Source organism: Bos javanicus, chromosome 12 (genome assembly GCF_032452875.1).
Source record: "Bos javanicus breed banteng chromosome 12, ARS-OSU_banteng_1.0, whole genome shotgun sequence".
NCBI classification, from domain to species: domain Eukaryota; kingdom Metazoa; phylum Chordata; class Mammalia; order Artiodactyla; family Bovidae; genus Bos; species Bos javanicus.
In genome coordinates this window covers 78112047-78127122 of record NC_083879.1, presented here as the reverse complement: position 1 = coordinate 78127122, position 15076 = coordinate 78112047, and the positions used below count along the sequence as shown (strand labels likewise).

Sequence of the window (15076 nt, the reverse complement as noted above, 5' to 3'; positions counted from 1 at the left end):
GAGTCGGACACGACTAAAGCGACTGAGCTCACATAGTAACTTAAAGATATGATTGTTTTATTTACATGAAAACAGTATAAAAGTATATAACAGGTATAGCTACAAATCCAGGCTATAAATAACGTATGTAGTTTATATATGTTTATAGAATACCTATAAATGAAAAAATGGCTGGAAAGAAATAACCCAAATTATTACAAATCGTTAATAGTCACCATCTCTAGGTTCTTTTCTTCTAGTCTACTTTACACAAAATATCTAAAATCGGTATGCATGGCTCTAATCATTGTATATATACAGACATATAGCTATAGATATGGTCACATAACGCCTGGTCAGTGAAGTTTGCATTTTTTTTCTGGCCATACCATGCAGCTTGTGGGATCTTAGTTCCCCAACTAGCGAGGCCCACAACAGTGAGTGCACAGAGTCCTAACCAGTGGACCGCCAGGAGCTTCCCAAAGTTAACAATGTTAATGCCTATATAATTTGTAATAGTTTAATTTTTTGTTAGTAGTTGAGTGATTTTCATTCCTCTCTCTGTGTCCATGGCCAAGTTTATATTTTTCTAATGAGATCATTAGACACTGCCTCGTTTATTTTGTGCCTAAGAGATAAGTCTCTCAAGAAGTTTAGATACCTCAGGATTTTTGCAGATTCACAGATGGGGAACCCACTGTCCTGAACAGATTGGCTCTTTATGGGCTGACTTTCATCTCCCTGGTTGGTCCGCATGCTTGTTTCTCATCTCACTTGACCTTGCTTCATTATGTTGGCAGCAGTTCTTCCCGGAGTGGATGTCACATTTTTCATATTTAAACGAAGTCAACATTTGAGTACAAAATGTCTCCCTTTTTATCCGTCATCTCTGAGAGTTGATATTCAGTTGAGTTGCTCAGTTGTGTCCGACTCTTTATGACCCCATGGACTGCAGCACGCCAGGCTTCCCCGTCTATCACCAACTCCCACAGCTTGCTCAAACTCATGTCCATCAAGTCAGTGATGCCATCCAGCCATCTCATCCTCTGTCATCCCTTTCTCCTCCTGCCTTCAATATTTGTGTACAAAAAACGTCTCCCTTATATCACTTATCTCTGAGAGTTGGTATCACCCGTCTATTTATCCAAGGGGTATTTCTGAAGCACCTCCTATGTGTCAGGCACAGTTCCAGACCTTGAGGGAGAGAGGTGAACAAGACAGAGAAGATCCCTACCTTGGGAAACTTGCATTCTAGACGGCAAGCCTTTCACATACAAGTGCATGAAAGGAATAGGACTGCTGGAAATGCGATTCAGAAGGAGCAAGCAGGGGGAAAAGGAGAAGCTGTGGGGTGAGGGTGCTGTTTTGGCTAAGTTTGTCCAGGGAAGCCCTCTTTGAAGAGGGGACATTTGGGCAGAGAAAGAGCGAATCTTGAGAAGGTCTGTGGGGGATGCGTTCCAGGTAGAGAGAACCACGTGACCCCTGTCTTGAGGGGAACGTGTGCTTGATGGAGTGAACAGAGGCAGCACTGTCCCACTGAAAGTCACAGAATGTCCGATCCTTGGGTCGGGAAGATCCTCTGGAGAAGTGAATGGCAACCCACTCCAGCATTCTTGCCTGGAGAATTCCATGGACAGAGGAGCCTAGCGGGCTGTAGTTCGTGGGTTGCAAAGAGTCGGACATGACTGAGCGACTGACACTTTCACTTTCATTTCTGGTTCTAACATAGCAGGGTGAGGACACTGGCTGGTATTTTTTGCACACCTAGGGTGTGCAGACACCCTGCCGAGTTCATGGTTCCATTTGTTTCTTGGTAGATAGAGAATATATGTGTAAACTGCTGTCCCTAGAGATTGAGTAACTCACCAAAGACCATATAACCAGCAAATGGTGGAAACTCATTCCCAAGAAGTTTAATCTCATAGTTCACATTCTTCTATTTTAAAGACTTTTTTTTTTTCTTTGAAGTGGACCATTTTTAAAGTTATTATTGAATTGGTTACTATATTGTTTCTGTTTTATGGCTGTGGGGCTCATGGGATCTTTGCTCCCCGACCAAGGATCAAACCCACATTGGAAGGGAAATTTTAACCACTGGAACATCAGAAAACTCCCCCCAGTAGTTCATGTTCTTAACCACGCAATTTTTACAGTCGTGCCATGGCTGTGCATCAGTCATGTCCGGCTCTGTACAACCACATGGGCTGTAGCCGGCCAGGCTGCTGCATTGGCAGGCGGATTCTTTGCCACCTGGGAAGCCCAACTTTTACAGTATCTCACTATTAATCAGCAGAGTGACTTTTAGTGACAGACTTAGAAATGTGACCAAGAAAATATGCTTTAAGAACAACCACAGAATGTCCTACCATGCTTATCTTTGAATGTCTGGTGTACTTTATTTTGTATCTGTTTTAATACAGAATCCAAAGGCTTTATTGGGTAGACAGAGTGAAAAGCACACTTATCCTCAAATAAACGAAAGGCGTAATTAGAGTCACCGATAAGGATTCTGCCTTGCCACGATGCAGGCTCACCCCCCCTGAAAACGCTGATCAAATCACCAGTGCGGGAATTGTGTTAAGTTCTATTTCTTCCAGCTAGTGAAATATTAATTTATCAAAATCGCACAGATGTACATAGGCTGTTTTCATTAGAATTTGGGACACGATTCAGAATTGCTTAGGCAGTCTTTTAAATGTGATTTTAATTCAAGTGGAGAAAACACAGGGTACTGTGAGCGATAGATCAGCTAAATTGTTCCTGTGAACTTTCCTGGACTCAGCTGTTTAACGATTAGATAGTGAATCATTTATGTCTGAGAATAAATAAGTCTGATAAATATGTAAAATCTTTTCATATTATTATTCTGGATGTTAATATGAGTGTTACTGTTTTAACAGTTCTTATGATAAAGCTGTTTGTTATTTGCAAAAATGACCCAAGTGTAATATGCTCTGGTTTGAAAGTCCTTGCTAAAAATTATAGTGGGAAAAATTGGTAGCTTAAACTTGCCTGTGGTATAAATGTTTAATTTGAACAATATTATTTCTCACATAAATTTTCTTCTTTTTGTGTGTATTGTGTGGTGGGTGGTGTTCAGTCGCTCAGTCAAGTCTGACTCTTCGCGACCCCACAGACTGTAGCCCGCCAGGCTCCTCTGTCCATGGGACTTCCCAGGCAAGAATAGTGGAGTGGGTTGCCATTTCCTTCTCCAGGGGAATCTTCCCAACCTAGGGACCGAACCCACTTCTCCTGTGTCCCCTGCACTGGCAGGAGTTAGATTCTTTACCACAAGCCACCTGGGAAGTATGTTAAATGAACATGAATGAAATCTACATTTTTTCAACTTCTTCAAACATTTGTCCATTAGTTGATTAGACATGTAGCTACAATGTTCTGCAGACAACAGGAATCAGATTCACTATCAGTACGTGTGCAGGGTAAGTGGCTTCAGTTGTGTTTGACTCTCTGATATCGTATGGACTATAGCCCACCAGTAGTTACTGTTAATTCAGAATCTGGTGGTAGGAGATACGTGTGACTTCAGAGATGGCAAATTCACAGGTTAATATGGTATCTCTGGGACTCGGTCCGTTTCTCCACTCACCTTTCTTCTGTGTTGGTATAATGCTTAAGCTGTCTTTCTCCATGTGGTGGCAAAGAAGGTCCCTAGAAGCTCGGAACTTATGTGGCTCTTATAGTAATTCCAGTTGGGGACTAAATATAGGATACTTCTTCTAGACCCCACAGAAGTTCTGATGACTGAGGTCATTGTGAATACTCTGGCCAGGCCTGGATCGTGGAAGTCAGGGAGTCCCTTCTGGGCCTCATAGATTAAGAGCAGAGTAGAAATGACTTCCCAAAGGAAAATCAGAAGGATTAGCAAGCTAGGGTTGCTGGGAAAAAAATCCGAACTCATGTTTTTATTTGTGTAAAAATTTTAATATAAGCTTTTAAAGCATTTCCTTTTCCTTACCATATTCTGTTTTCTCCTGAGAAGCCTTCAAAGATACCTTAAGTTCTTATTGATACTGAACCATCTTGAACTACTGTTTCAATTATCATCTTTCATTTATGCCAAGACCTCAATTTTTCTATTTTAACATCTCTAAACTGGAATCTGTCTTCCCTGGTGACTCAAACGGTAAAGATTCTGCCTGTAACGCAGGAGACCCCGGTTCAATCCCCGGGTAGGGAAGATCACTTGGAGAAGGAAACAGTAACCCAATGCAGTATTGTTGCCTGGAGAATTCCATGGACAGAAGAGCCTGGCAGGCTGCTACAGTCCATGGGGTCTCAAAGGGTCAGACATGACTGAATGACTAACACTTTCAAACTGGGATCTGCCTTATAATCAGTGATGTGTTATACTTTAATCAGCAGCATTTTCAATTTCTTAACAGCACATAAAAAAAAATCAATGGCATCTTAGACTTGTTGAAAAATGTTACTTTTCTGTACTTTATACTTCAACTTTTAATTATATTCTACTTTATGCTTTTAATTTTATAGACATACCCTTAAGAGCTGTGCCTTTGTATTATATTAACACTCAGTGTGTAATAGGAATAGCCATTGGATCTTATTTGTCCAACACTGCGTTTGGCACATAATAGTATTTTTTAAGTGAATGAGAAAATTACTTATGTGTGGGAGTTTTTGCATATATATTCAAAACATGTAAACATGTGTGTTTAGATAACCAGCTAAGCACAAGGTTCTAAAAAGTTCTAAAAAAATTACAAAGTTCTAAAAATCAGGGCTTGGATAAGATTGATGTACGTTTTCTCCACTTGGTGAGTGAGTGAAAGTCATTCAGTTGTGTCCTTCTCTTTGTGACCCCATGGACTGAAACCACCCCCCCAACTCAACTCCTCTGTCCATGGAATTCTCCAGGCAAGAATAATGGAATGGGCTACCATTTCCTTCTCTGAGGGGATCTTTCTGACCTGGGGATCAAAACCAAGTCTCCCACATTGCAGGCGAATTATTTACCATCTGAGCCCCCAGGGAAGCCCCCTGTTCCCTGTGGTCATCCATAAAGCCAGCCTATTGGGTTGGTTTGAAGCTGTCACCTTTTATATGAAGCTTTTATTTCTGATCCAAATGGGCAACTCCAGTTGTTCTCATTGCCCAGCTAGAGGAGGATATAACAAATATCCAGGCCAAATTTATTTAATTTCATGGTTCCTGTTTTGTTCCCATTTAATCCACCTTGTCTGACCATGGACTCAGTCTACATCCCAGCATGTCTGAATCTGGAGTTCCTCAAAGAGTTCTAAAAATGCACATGCCAAAACTCAATTGCCAGTGAGAGCAAGAAGGAAGTATATAGGAGAGTAAAGTGAATGTAAGAGTCTGTTAAATCCATAAAAGTAGACAGATCAGAGATTGAGAGCTTGTACAGAGTGAACTATACAGAATAAGACACATGTCATTATATTTTGTACCAACTGCTCAGAATAAAAACACTTGAAATATTAAAGAAAAAATAAGGTGTAAAAATTACTTCCTTTCACATTCCATAAGTCTGAACCTTCTACCAGCCACACTTGTAAGTGGGGCTACAAAATGCAGCATATACCCCTGGGTAACTAATTGCTAGGCTAAAATTCAGAAAGTTCTATTAATTAAAGGAAGGATAGAATGGGTCTTATGGTAACAGTCTAGCCATGAATAAAGACTCCCTGATGGAAAGATTTTTTAAATTGCTTTATGAATGTACAATAATCCCTAGGAAGGGCTGTTTTATGACAATGAATATAGCTAATATTGAACTAATGTTTTCTTTGATATTTGAACATTAGGAAAAATTGTCCACTTTATTTCAACAATAGTGTTAATTAATGCCACTTTGAATTATCACAGCATATGTTAAAACAGAGTTGTCACCATTTTCCTGCCTTCATTCCTTTGGGATTTGTTGAGTTCTTATTGTACAGCAGGCACTGAATTAGGCTAATATCTTAGCTCTTAAAGTGTTTCATCACTAATACTCAGACGGAAAATGCGATTTTATAGAGTGCTACAAAAAAATGAGATTTTAGTATGAACTTATTTAAGATTCAATGTTAACGATCGAGTGTGTGTGTTTTTCTCTCCTACAACAGGTTCTTCGGGTAGTTCGGCTTATTAAAATCTCACCTGCATTAGAAGACTTTGTGTACAAGATCTTTGGTCCTGGAAAAAAGCTGGGGAGTTTGGTTGTATTTACTGCCAGCCTCTTGATTGTTATGTCGGCAATTAGTCTGCAGATGTTCTGCTTTGTCGAAGAGCTGGATAGATTCACAACATTTCCAAGGGTAAGAACAAAAAATGCAGTCAGTGTAATGCAGTTATTTTTTATTTTAGTAATAATGCTTAATGTCAAAGTCATTTCACTTTAGCAGAGGTTTAAAAAATACTGACTTTTTTTTTATAACTTGGAGTAATTCGATGTTAATATTCATAGTGGTCTCTTCTACAGAATACAGGTGTCTGAGCACATTTTCAGCATTGTCAGATTATGTGTCAATTCTAAAATTCTGGAAACAATCTAATAGAATGAGATGCAGAATCCAATAAAGATGGATGATAGGGTTCTTAGTACCTATAAATGAAAATATAGCAGAATTTTAAAATTATTAATTTTACAATGTTTGAAGTTTGCTTTTATGTGTTTGTGAGAGGTAACATTTTTAAATCTGTTTTACAGTTCATGTATATTTTATGTCAGGCATAATCTAGAAGAGAATTTTTATTTTCAATATATAAATTTCATAAACTCTTCAGATTTGAACTGTCTTTAAAAGATCATCTAGTTCATATCTCTGTATTCTTATTAAGGTTCACTTAGGTTGAAAAGAAAGTTAAAAACCGATCAATCAATAAAAAAACTAATCAGTCCCTAATCAGAAGGACCCTGAAGTTTAAACTCTATGAAGATTTAAAAATATGAAAAAAATATAATGACCAATACAAAGTTTATCACCATAACTGAAATAGTAAGGTCTGTTATATGAGAAGAATTGTCTTGGGGTAAGAACAACAAATAATACATCAAAAAAAAAAGCTTTAAGGGTAAAGTTATCTGTATCATAATGGATAGACTAATATAGCCTGTTTTTTTTTTTTTTTAATCTTAACAGATAGGCTAATAAACTCTGGGTTATTGTTTGTTTTTTTTTTAATCTTGTGCTAAATATGTTACTCATCGCCAAGCATCTATTGAATGTCTATCAAGAACCAGGCAGTCTTGGTGATCCTGAGATATAAATGCAATTCAGTTCCCAGTCTAAAGGAATTCCAGTTGAGAGGCAGGTAATCACTAAGCAAATATCAAGCATGACGGGTTTTGATAAAGGCAAACACTGGGCACCCAGAGGGAAGGTGCACAACCAGGAGTGGAAAAATCCAGAAAGACTCTGTGGAACAGGAGGTTAGTGAAGAAGAGCAGGATGAAGCCGGATGAAGTGCAAAGAGCAGTGTTCTTCCGGGTCTTGTGTTGAAGCTCTGAAGTGAGCCATATCTTGTTCGAGAACTTAAAGGAGAAAGAACAGTTGATGGCAAACAGGAGGACATAAAGCCAAGGAACTTGTAAGTGGATGAAAGCATGATCGTGATTAAACGTTGATAAGAGAGTGCAAGGAGGGGGCAACAAAGATGGCGCGAGGTCAGGAGAAGGGCGGCAGGCGGTTTCCAGAGGCGGCTGCAGGGCCGGCACTGGGACTGCCCTTAGGCAGGAGTTGAGCTGTCAGGTGTCGAGGTGGTCTTGTAGGACGGTGAGCCCAAAGTCACGGCGAGCCTTGGTTCACTTACTGCCCCAGTGCAGGCAGCAGGTAGGAGCGGGTATGGCTGCCCGGGTCCCCTTCTGCCCGCTGAGCAAGGCAGGGTGAGGGGCTGGTGGATGGGCCCCTGGTGTGGAGGGGAGAGAGGGGTCCGGGCATTCCCTGGGAGTCCTAAACAAAGCTCCTGCCCTCTTATGGGCCAGGGAGTGAGGGTGAGGGTGGGGGGCTTGCCTAGAGGAAAGGCTGGAAGTGAAAATGTGCTGAGTCAAGGTGGCGAAAAGTGCTGAACGCCGCCATGAGAAGCCCCTCCGAGGAGAGGCCAGGAAGCCAGAGACGTGAGCAGGCAGCCTGCGGGCCTGTCTCGTTCCCTGAAACTCGCTCCAGAGACTGCGGTGCAGGGCTGTGCCCGAGACCGAGGGGCAGGGCAGCTTCCCTACCGCAGGGACCTTCCAGGCAAAGCCTGGTTGTTGTTCATGGCCGGGCCGCTTAGGATTGGCCTGAAACCAGACTTCCCTACAGAAAGGCCTGCTCTTCCTCCAGGGACAGAGAGATGCAAGCAAAGATGACAGTGTCGTCAAGGCCAGCTTGTCCTAGGCTGCCCCCTCGCTGCCCCCTCATGGGGTAAATACAAAGAGCAGGCTGCCATATTTGTTATCTGTCTTCACGGCCTACCCCTCAGGCCTCACTAAGGGTCAGCCATTGTTCTGGGCGAGAGGGTACTAAGTGGAAACAGCCTGTATTTATTTATTGCACAGACCTATCTTAATTTCATAATTTATCCTCACTTTTCACCCTTTCCTCCCATTTCACACAACCGATTTTATATCCTTTACCCCATACCTCTTTTTGGAGTGCAGAATATTCTAGATATTTTAAGGGTGATATCTCATTCCAGAGTTGTCTGAATCAGCCCCCTGTAACCAGCGTGTTAATATTTCTATAGCAGAACATCAACCTTCAGACAAAGAAGGATCAGTTCAGTTCAGTTGCTCAATCGTGTCCAACTCTTTGCAACCCCATGAACCGCAGCACACCAGGCCTCCCTGTCCATCACCAACTCTCAGAGGTTACCCAAACTCATGTCCATTGAGGCGGTGATGCCATCCAGCCATCTCATCCTCTGTCGTCCCCTTCTCCTCCTGCCTTCAATCTTCCCCAGCATCAGGGTCTTTTCCAATGAGTCAGCCCTTCACATCAGGTGGCCAAAGTACTGGAGTTTCAACTTCAGCATCAGTCCTTCCAATGAACACTCAGGACTGATCGCCTTTAGGATGGACTGGTTGGATCTCCTTGCAGTCCAAGGGACTCTCAAGAGTCTTCTCCAACACCACAGTTCAAAAGTATCAATTGTTCAGTGCTCAGCTTTCTTTATAGTCCAACTCTCACATCTATACATGCCCACTGGAAAAACCATAGCCTTGACTAGATGGACCTTTGTTGACAAAGTAATGTCTCTGCTTTTTAATATGCTGTCTAGGTTGGTCATAACTTTCCTTCCAAGGAGTAAGCATCTTTTATAAATAATACAATAAATAAGTCATAGGTCAGGTCAGACTTTTGCCACTAAATGAGCTACCAGCAAAACACAACACAACACCTTTGGATATTTTCAAAGTGTTTTGAATGTTGAAATTGAAAATAAGAGCCTGCATACAAAATCATCCTGGATAAGAGTCTATACTTCCCACTCCATTACTTTTTAGTTTCGATCAGTCACTCTGTTGTATCCAACTCTTTGTGACCCCATGGACTATAGCCCTCTAGGCTCCTATGTCCATGGGACTTTCCAGGGAAGAATACTGGAGTGGGTTTCCATAAGACACCAAACAAATTATACTTTAAACTTTTTTTTTTGCATCTAATATATAGGCAAAAATGGGACTTCCCTGGTGGTCCAGTGGCTAAGACTTTGCCTTTCAATGTAGAGGGTATAGGTTGGATCCTTGGTCAGGCAGCTAAGATCCCACATGCCACATGGTGAAAAACTAAAACAAAAGCAGTATTGTGCCAAATTCAATAACTTTAAAAATGGTCCACATCAAAAAATCTTAAAATACAGGCAAAAATGGTATTTTCCGCATCATATTATATGTGTTGAATAATATATAAACAATCCAACCCTGGGCTTAGAAAGCATTAGGGAAAAAAAAGTGACATCCTGTATAATATATTTGAAATTGGCATAATACAGAGGCTACTCAATATTAAAGACAAGGCTGCTTTAGATACCTTGGGATTTGCTCTGTTTCTCTAGCTATAATAGTAATCAAGGAACATTGCATTTTCAGATCTCCCAATTACTCAATTGTGCTTCTGCTTCTCTGCCTGATTACTGTGACCATCTTAATGAAAGCAGCCAGTGACTAGGGAGCCCCCTAATCGGTTATCCAGCAGCTGACAGTGTTGAAACAGGAAGGGACTGGCTTTCTCCTTGCATATGGATGCAGTTAAGAATTAAATCCCCGAAACATAATCAAATTTTACAAGAAATGTTAACAGTATTACAATTACAAAAAGCAGTTATTATCATTCTAAGTCAAAGCACCATCCACGGGTGACACTTGCCTGATAGGAAGGGATCAAGAAAGATGGTTATAAACACAAGCCAGCTATGCTTGATTTCTGTGGTCTTGCTTTCTTTCCTGCTCATGAGATGTGTCTCTCTGTACTCAGTGGTTGGGTGTTGAGGTGTGTGCTGAGTCACTTCAGTTGCGTCCAACTCTTGGCGACCCCATGGACTGTAGCCCACCAGGTTCCTCTGTCCATGGAACTCTCCAGGCAAGAATAATGGAGTGGGTTGCCATTTCTTTCTCCAGGGGACCTTCCCCATCCAGGGATCAAACCCCAGTCTTCTGCATTGCAGACGGTTTTTTTACCGACCAAGCTACCAGGGAAGCCCAGCATTTGTGCCTGAAAGCTCATTATTTGGGCTGTTTTCTGGAAGTTGACCTTGACGCAGCCATCCAGGGCAGGTATAGTCTCTCCAGGGAAACAGGACTAGATGTAAAACCAAACCCTGATTTGGCTGGACCTGACTGTATCTTGGGCTCAGCAACCTGCCGTGAGATGCCTCTAGGAGGAGCTGACATGGACACAAAAGCTGATTTCCCATCCAAATCCCAGGAAGAGAGCCCTGGAGGGACAGAGGGACAGTGAGACAACAGCAACCTGGGCAAACTCAGTGACTGCCCAGTGCCTTGAACCTCTGATTCAGCTCCACCCACGTGGAAAACCCAGTGCTTCCTGAACTGAAAGGATGCCAAAGGAATTAGCATTATTCCACCAGTTCCCCATTGGTCTCCTTGCCTAACACTGCAGCTCATTCTCCATTTGCATTAAAACTGCAAATTTGCACATTCTTAGGTATGAATTGTCTCATGCCATTCTCCCATTTAAAATGCTTCAAGATCCTCCTTTCCAACTCAAGATAACAAACATTTTAATAGGGTTTTCAGTATCTTTTCATCTCTGGCCCCACTTACCTCTTTGGACTCAGATTTCAGGATTTCCTTCAGCATCACTTTCAAAGGCAGAGATGTGTCCGTCTTTTTTTGTTTGTTTGTTTTAATGCTGTGAAGCATGTGAAATCTTAGTTCCCCAACCAGAAATCGAACCCATAGTCCCTGTGGTGGAAGCTCAGAGTTTTAACCAGTGGACCATCAGGGAAGTCCATCCTGATGGTGTTCATCTTGCTCATTTAAATCCTCCCTGTTCAGCACAACCATTGCCACAGGGTAGCTGGTGAATAGATGTTTGAATGAAGAATGAATAATGATGCTGGACCAAAGCAAACCTCTCTGATCCTCCCATGCCTTATTAGCTCACCAGGTCAGATTCCTTCTTCACTGTTGTCCACAGCTCTGGGAACCCCCTTAGCCTCCATCATGCCCCTCACCCTTCTCCCATCAGCAGTGTTAGTGTAATTCTGTCAGAATGCTTTGGCTGCCAGTAGTAGAAAATTGACTCCAACTGTCTTAAATAATTAGGAAATTCATGTCACAAAATTCAAGAGATTAGGTAGACTTTAGGAAGCCAGGACTCTGAATCTTCCATGAAAATTCTCTCAGGTGTTGTCATGAGTTGACTTACGTGCCCCTAAAGACATGCTGAAGTTCTAACCCCGCAGGATCCCAAAAATGTGGCCTTATCTGGAAATAGAAGTGATCAGGTTAAAAGAAGATCCTTAGAGTGAACTCTGATCCAATATGGCCGACATTCCATACAAAAGGGAGCATTTGACACCCACACAGACATACACGGAGAGAAGACCATGTGAAGAAGTGCATGGGGAAGGTGGCCATGTGACTGGCAGGGCATCTACAAGCCAGGGAGCCCCAAGGATTGCTAGCAAGAGCCCAAAGCAGAAGAGGCAAGGAAACCTTTCCGAGGGAGGCTTCAGAGGAAGTGTGGTCTTGCCAACAGCTTGATTTCTGACTGCCATAGCCTCCAGAACTATGAGAATACATTCCCATTGTTTGAAACCACCTAGTTGTAGGTACCAGCAATCCTAGCAAACCAATGTAGTTTCCTTCTCTGTGTGATATCTTTGTGTGGACAAAATGGATGCACCATTTCTGGGCTTCATGATAAAATCTCTAAGAAGAAGGACATCGTCTCCACCCAGGTCTCCTCCTTAGAAGCAAGGTCACCTTTTCCAGTACCTTCTCCCCCACAACCTCCATGCCCCACCCTACGAACAAGCTCTTATCTCTCATCAGCAGGATTGAGTCACTTGGTCACTACTGAACAAATCACTGCACGATGGCTGGAGTCTAAGTGATTGTCTTGGATTCATCATAGGGGGAAGAAATGGGTACTGGGGGACAGCCACAGAAACTACAATAATACTCAGCCCCAAAACATGAAGAAGAAGATTTCTCTCTTTCCTCTCTGCCTCCAGAGCTCCTGTATGTCTTGTGCAAATAGGAGATGTAGATAGATGCAGGGAAGGATGGGGTCTGGTGTCTATTTTCTCTCCTAGCAGCAGCTGGGCCCCAGCTTCTTTCCAAGATGCTCAAATGGGACCTGCCAGGAAGCCAGCATAGGGCCTGGCACATACTGGACTCTCGCTTTCCCTCTTTTTATGGTTCCTTCTGTCGCATGCTGTCAACACGCATGCGAAGTCTCTTCTCCTCTACTTATATTACAAGTATCTTGAAGTTGGCAGCACTGTGATCTCCCCTCCTGACACCTCCCAGAGCACTTATTAACACTGTGTTGGGACTTCCCTGGTGGTCCAGTGGCTAAGACTCCATGCTCCCCAAGTAGGGGGCCCAGGTTTGATCCCTGGTCAGGGAACTAAATCCCACATGCCCCCACTAAGAATTGCACATGCCGCAACTGAAGATCCCGCATGCTGCAACTTAGACTCGGCACAGCCAAATAAATAGAGAAGCGTTAAAAAACAAAAACCACTGTGTCATGGGATGTGTAGCATTGGAAAGCAGAGAGAGGGGAAACAGCCGGTGGAGCCTCAGCAGAAACCCTGGATATGGAGAGGAGCCTAAATGTTTCCAGTGAGAAAAGAGAGAATGACATATTGATGCAATTTAATAAAACAACTTTGTCATCTCAAGCCAATAACTTTCTCTTCTAATTTGGACCAAGCAGACACTTTGCTAAGTAGAAATAACGAGATTAAGTCCTGCTGTGAGGCAGTATCCCGCTGTTCCTCCTTGTTGGGACTAATAGGTTATATTATAAGAAAGATTAGATTAGCTTTTGGCGAAGGAACAACCCATACAGGTCAGGAGACAGCTTGCTCTAGGCAGGTTGCCACCCAGCTTTCTGTAGCAAAGACAAAAACAATTGGCATTTTCTCGTGGTTGCCTGACCGAAGCTTCTGTGCACAGTTTCACTACAGTTTTTTTTTTTTTTTTAAAAATTTTATTTATTTTTAATTGGAAGATAATTGCTTTACAATATTGTGTTTCTGCCGTACATCAACATGAATCAACCATAGATATACATATGTGCCCTCCCTCCTGAACCTCCCTGCCACCTCCCACCCCATCCCATGCCTCTAGGTCACCACAGAGCCCTCCCTTGAGCTCCCTGGGGCATACAGCAAACTCCCACTGGTTACCTCTTTTACACACGGTAATGTATATGTTTCCACGCCACTCTTCATTCAGCCCACCCTCTCCTTCCCGCCCTGTGCCAGTCGAGAGCCTATTATACAAAGTGAAATAACTCAAAAACAGAAAAGCCAAGTTACTGTATATGAATGTGTACATGTGGAATCTAGAGAGATGGTACTGATGAAGCTATTTGCAGAGCAGTGGTGGAGTGACTACGGTTTTGTTCTGTTTATCCTTCCACTTAGTATACAAAGCAACTTTAGTATGTTGCTAAAATACTTGCAATAGAGACCTCACACTTCCACTGTAGGAAGCAAGGGTTCGATCCCTGGTTGGGGAGCTAAGATCTCGAATGCTACAGGGCGTGGCCAAAAAAATAAGTAAAAGTCAAAATCGATGCAAAAAAACCCCATGATGAACAAAAAATCAAAATCAAAATAATAATAAATACTTGGAATAAACATCCACTGTAGATCTTTAACCAGATCGATATCTTTATTCCTTTTAATTTCCTACTAAAATAATAGTAAGTAGGCCTAGTTTTTATTCATAAATAATAATACACTACCCTCCATAACACAGGTAATTGAATTTTTTTCTAAATCAGACCCCAAATTTAATTCAATTGCAAATTACATTTGAATGAGAATAATCATCCAGCTTTCTTTTTTTTAACTTTTTATTTTGTATTGGAGTATAGCTGATTAACAATGTTGTGATAGTTTCAGATGAATAGCAAAGGGACTTAGCCATATATATGTATATGTGTGTGTATATCCATTCTCCCCAGGAACTTGAATTTTAATATTATTTATTTGATATAAGTTTTCTTAATTTGCATTCTCTAAATGCTAATTACTTGCTCTATTGAATTTTCACTTATAAAATCATGTCCAAAGGGGTTATATAATATAAGAAGTAAATACTATTAAACACTTAATTACAAATTAATTTTCCTGTTTCCTTTCACCACCAGAATGGCTAATCATGCTTTTAGTTGCATTGAAAGAATTACTGAGAATTTGAAGAAACAACTTGTCCCTTTATTTTTTTTCAACATTTGCAAGATGTAGGATCTGACTACATTTTTCATACATTTGGGGTTTATGTTCAAAGGGATAATTAGTTCAACTGATATTGCTGAAATCTTTATTAATTTTTGTTTCTATTGTTTTACAGTCTTCCGTGTATTTTTTCATTTTTTTCACGATCTATTAGAGGCATGCAAAGGTATATAGAGAATAATAAGAT

At 41.5% G+C, this 15076-nt stretch overlaps 1 protein-coding gene across 2 annotated transcripts in view; it reads left to right on the top strand.

Moving 5' to 3' along the window:
• Positions 1 to 15076, top strand: part of NALCN (sodium leak channel, non-selective) — a 300944-nt gene that overhangs the window by 137503 nt on the left and 148365 nt on the right. For both annotated transcript variants that reach the window (XM_061435322.1, XM_061435321.1), the window contains one exon: positions 6090 to 6281. In XM_061435322.1, coding sequence (XP_061291306.1) covers positions 6090 to 6281 — 192 coding nt within the window. The remainder of the gene's footprint in view (positions 1 to 6089; positions 6282 to 15076) is intronic.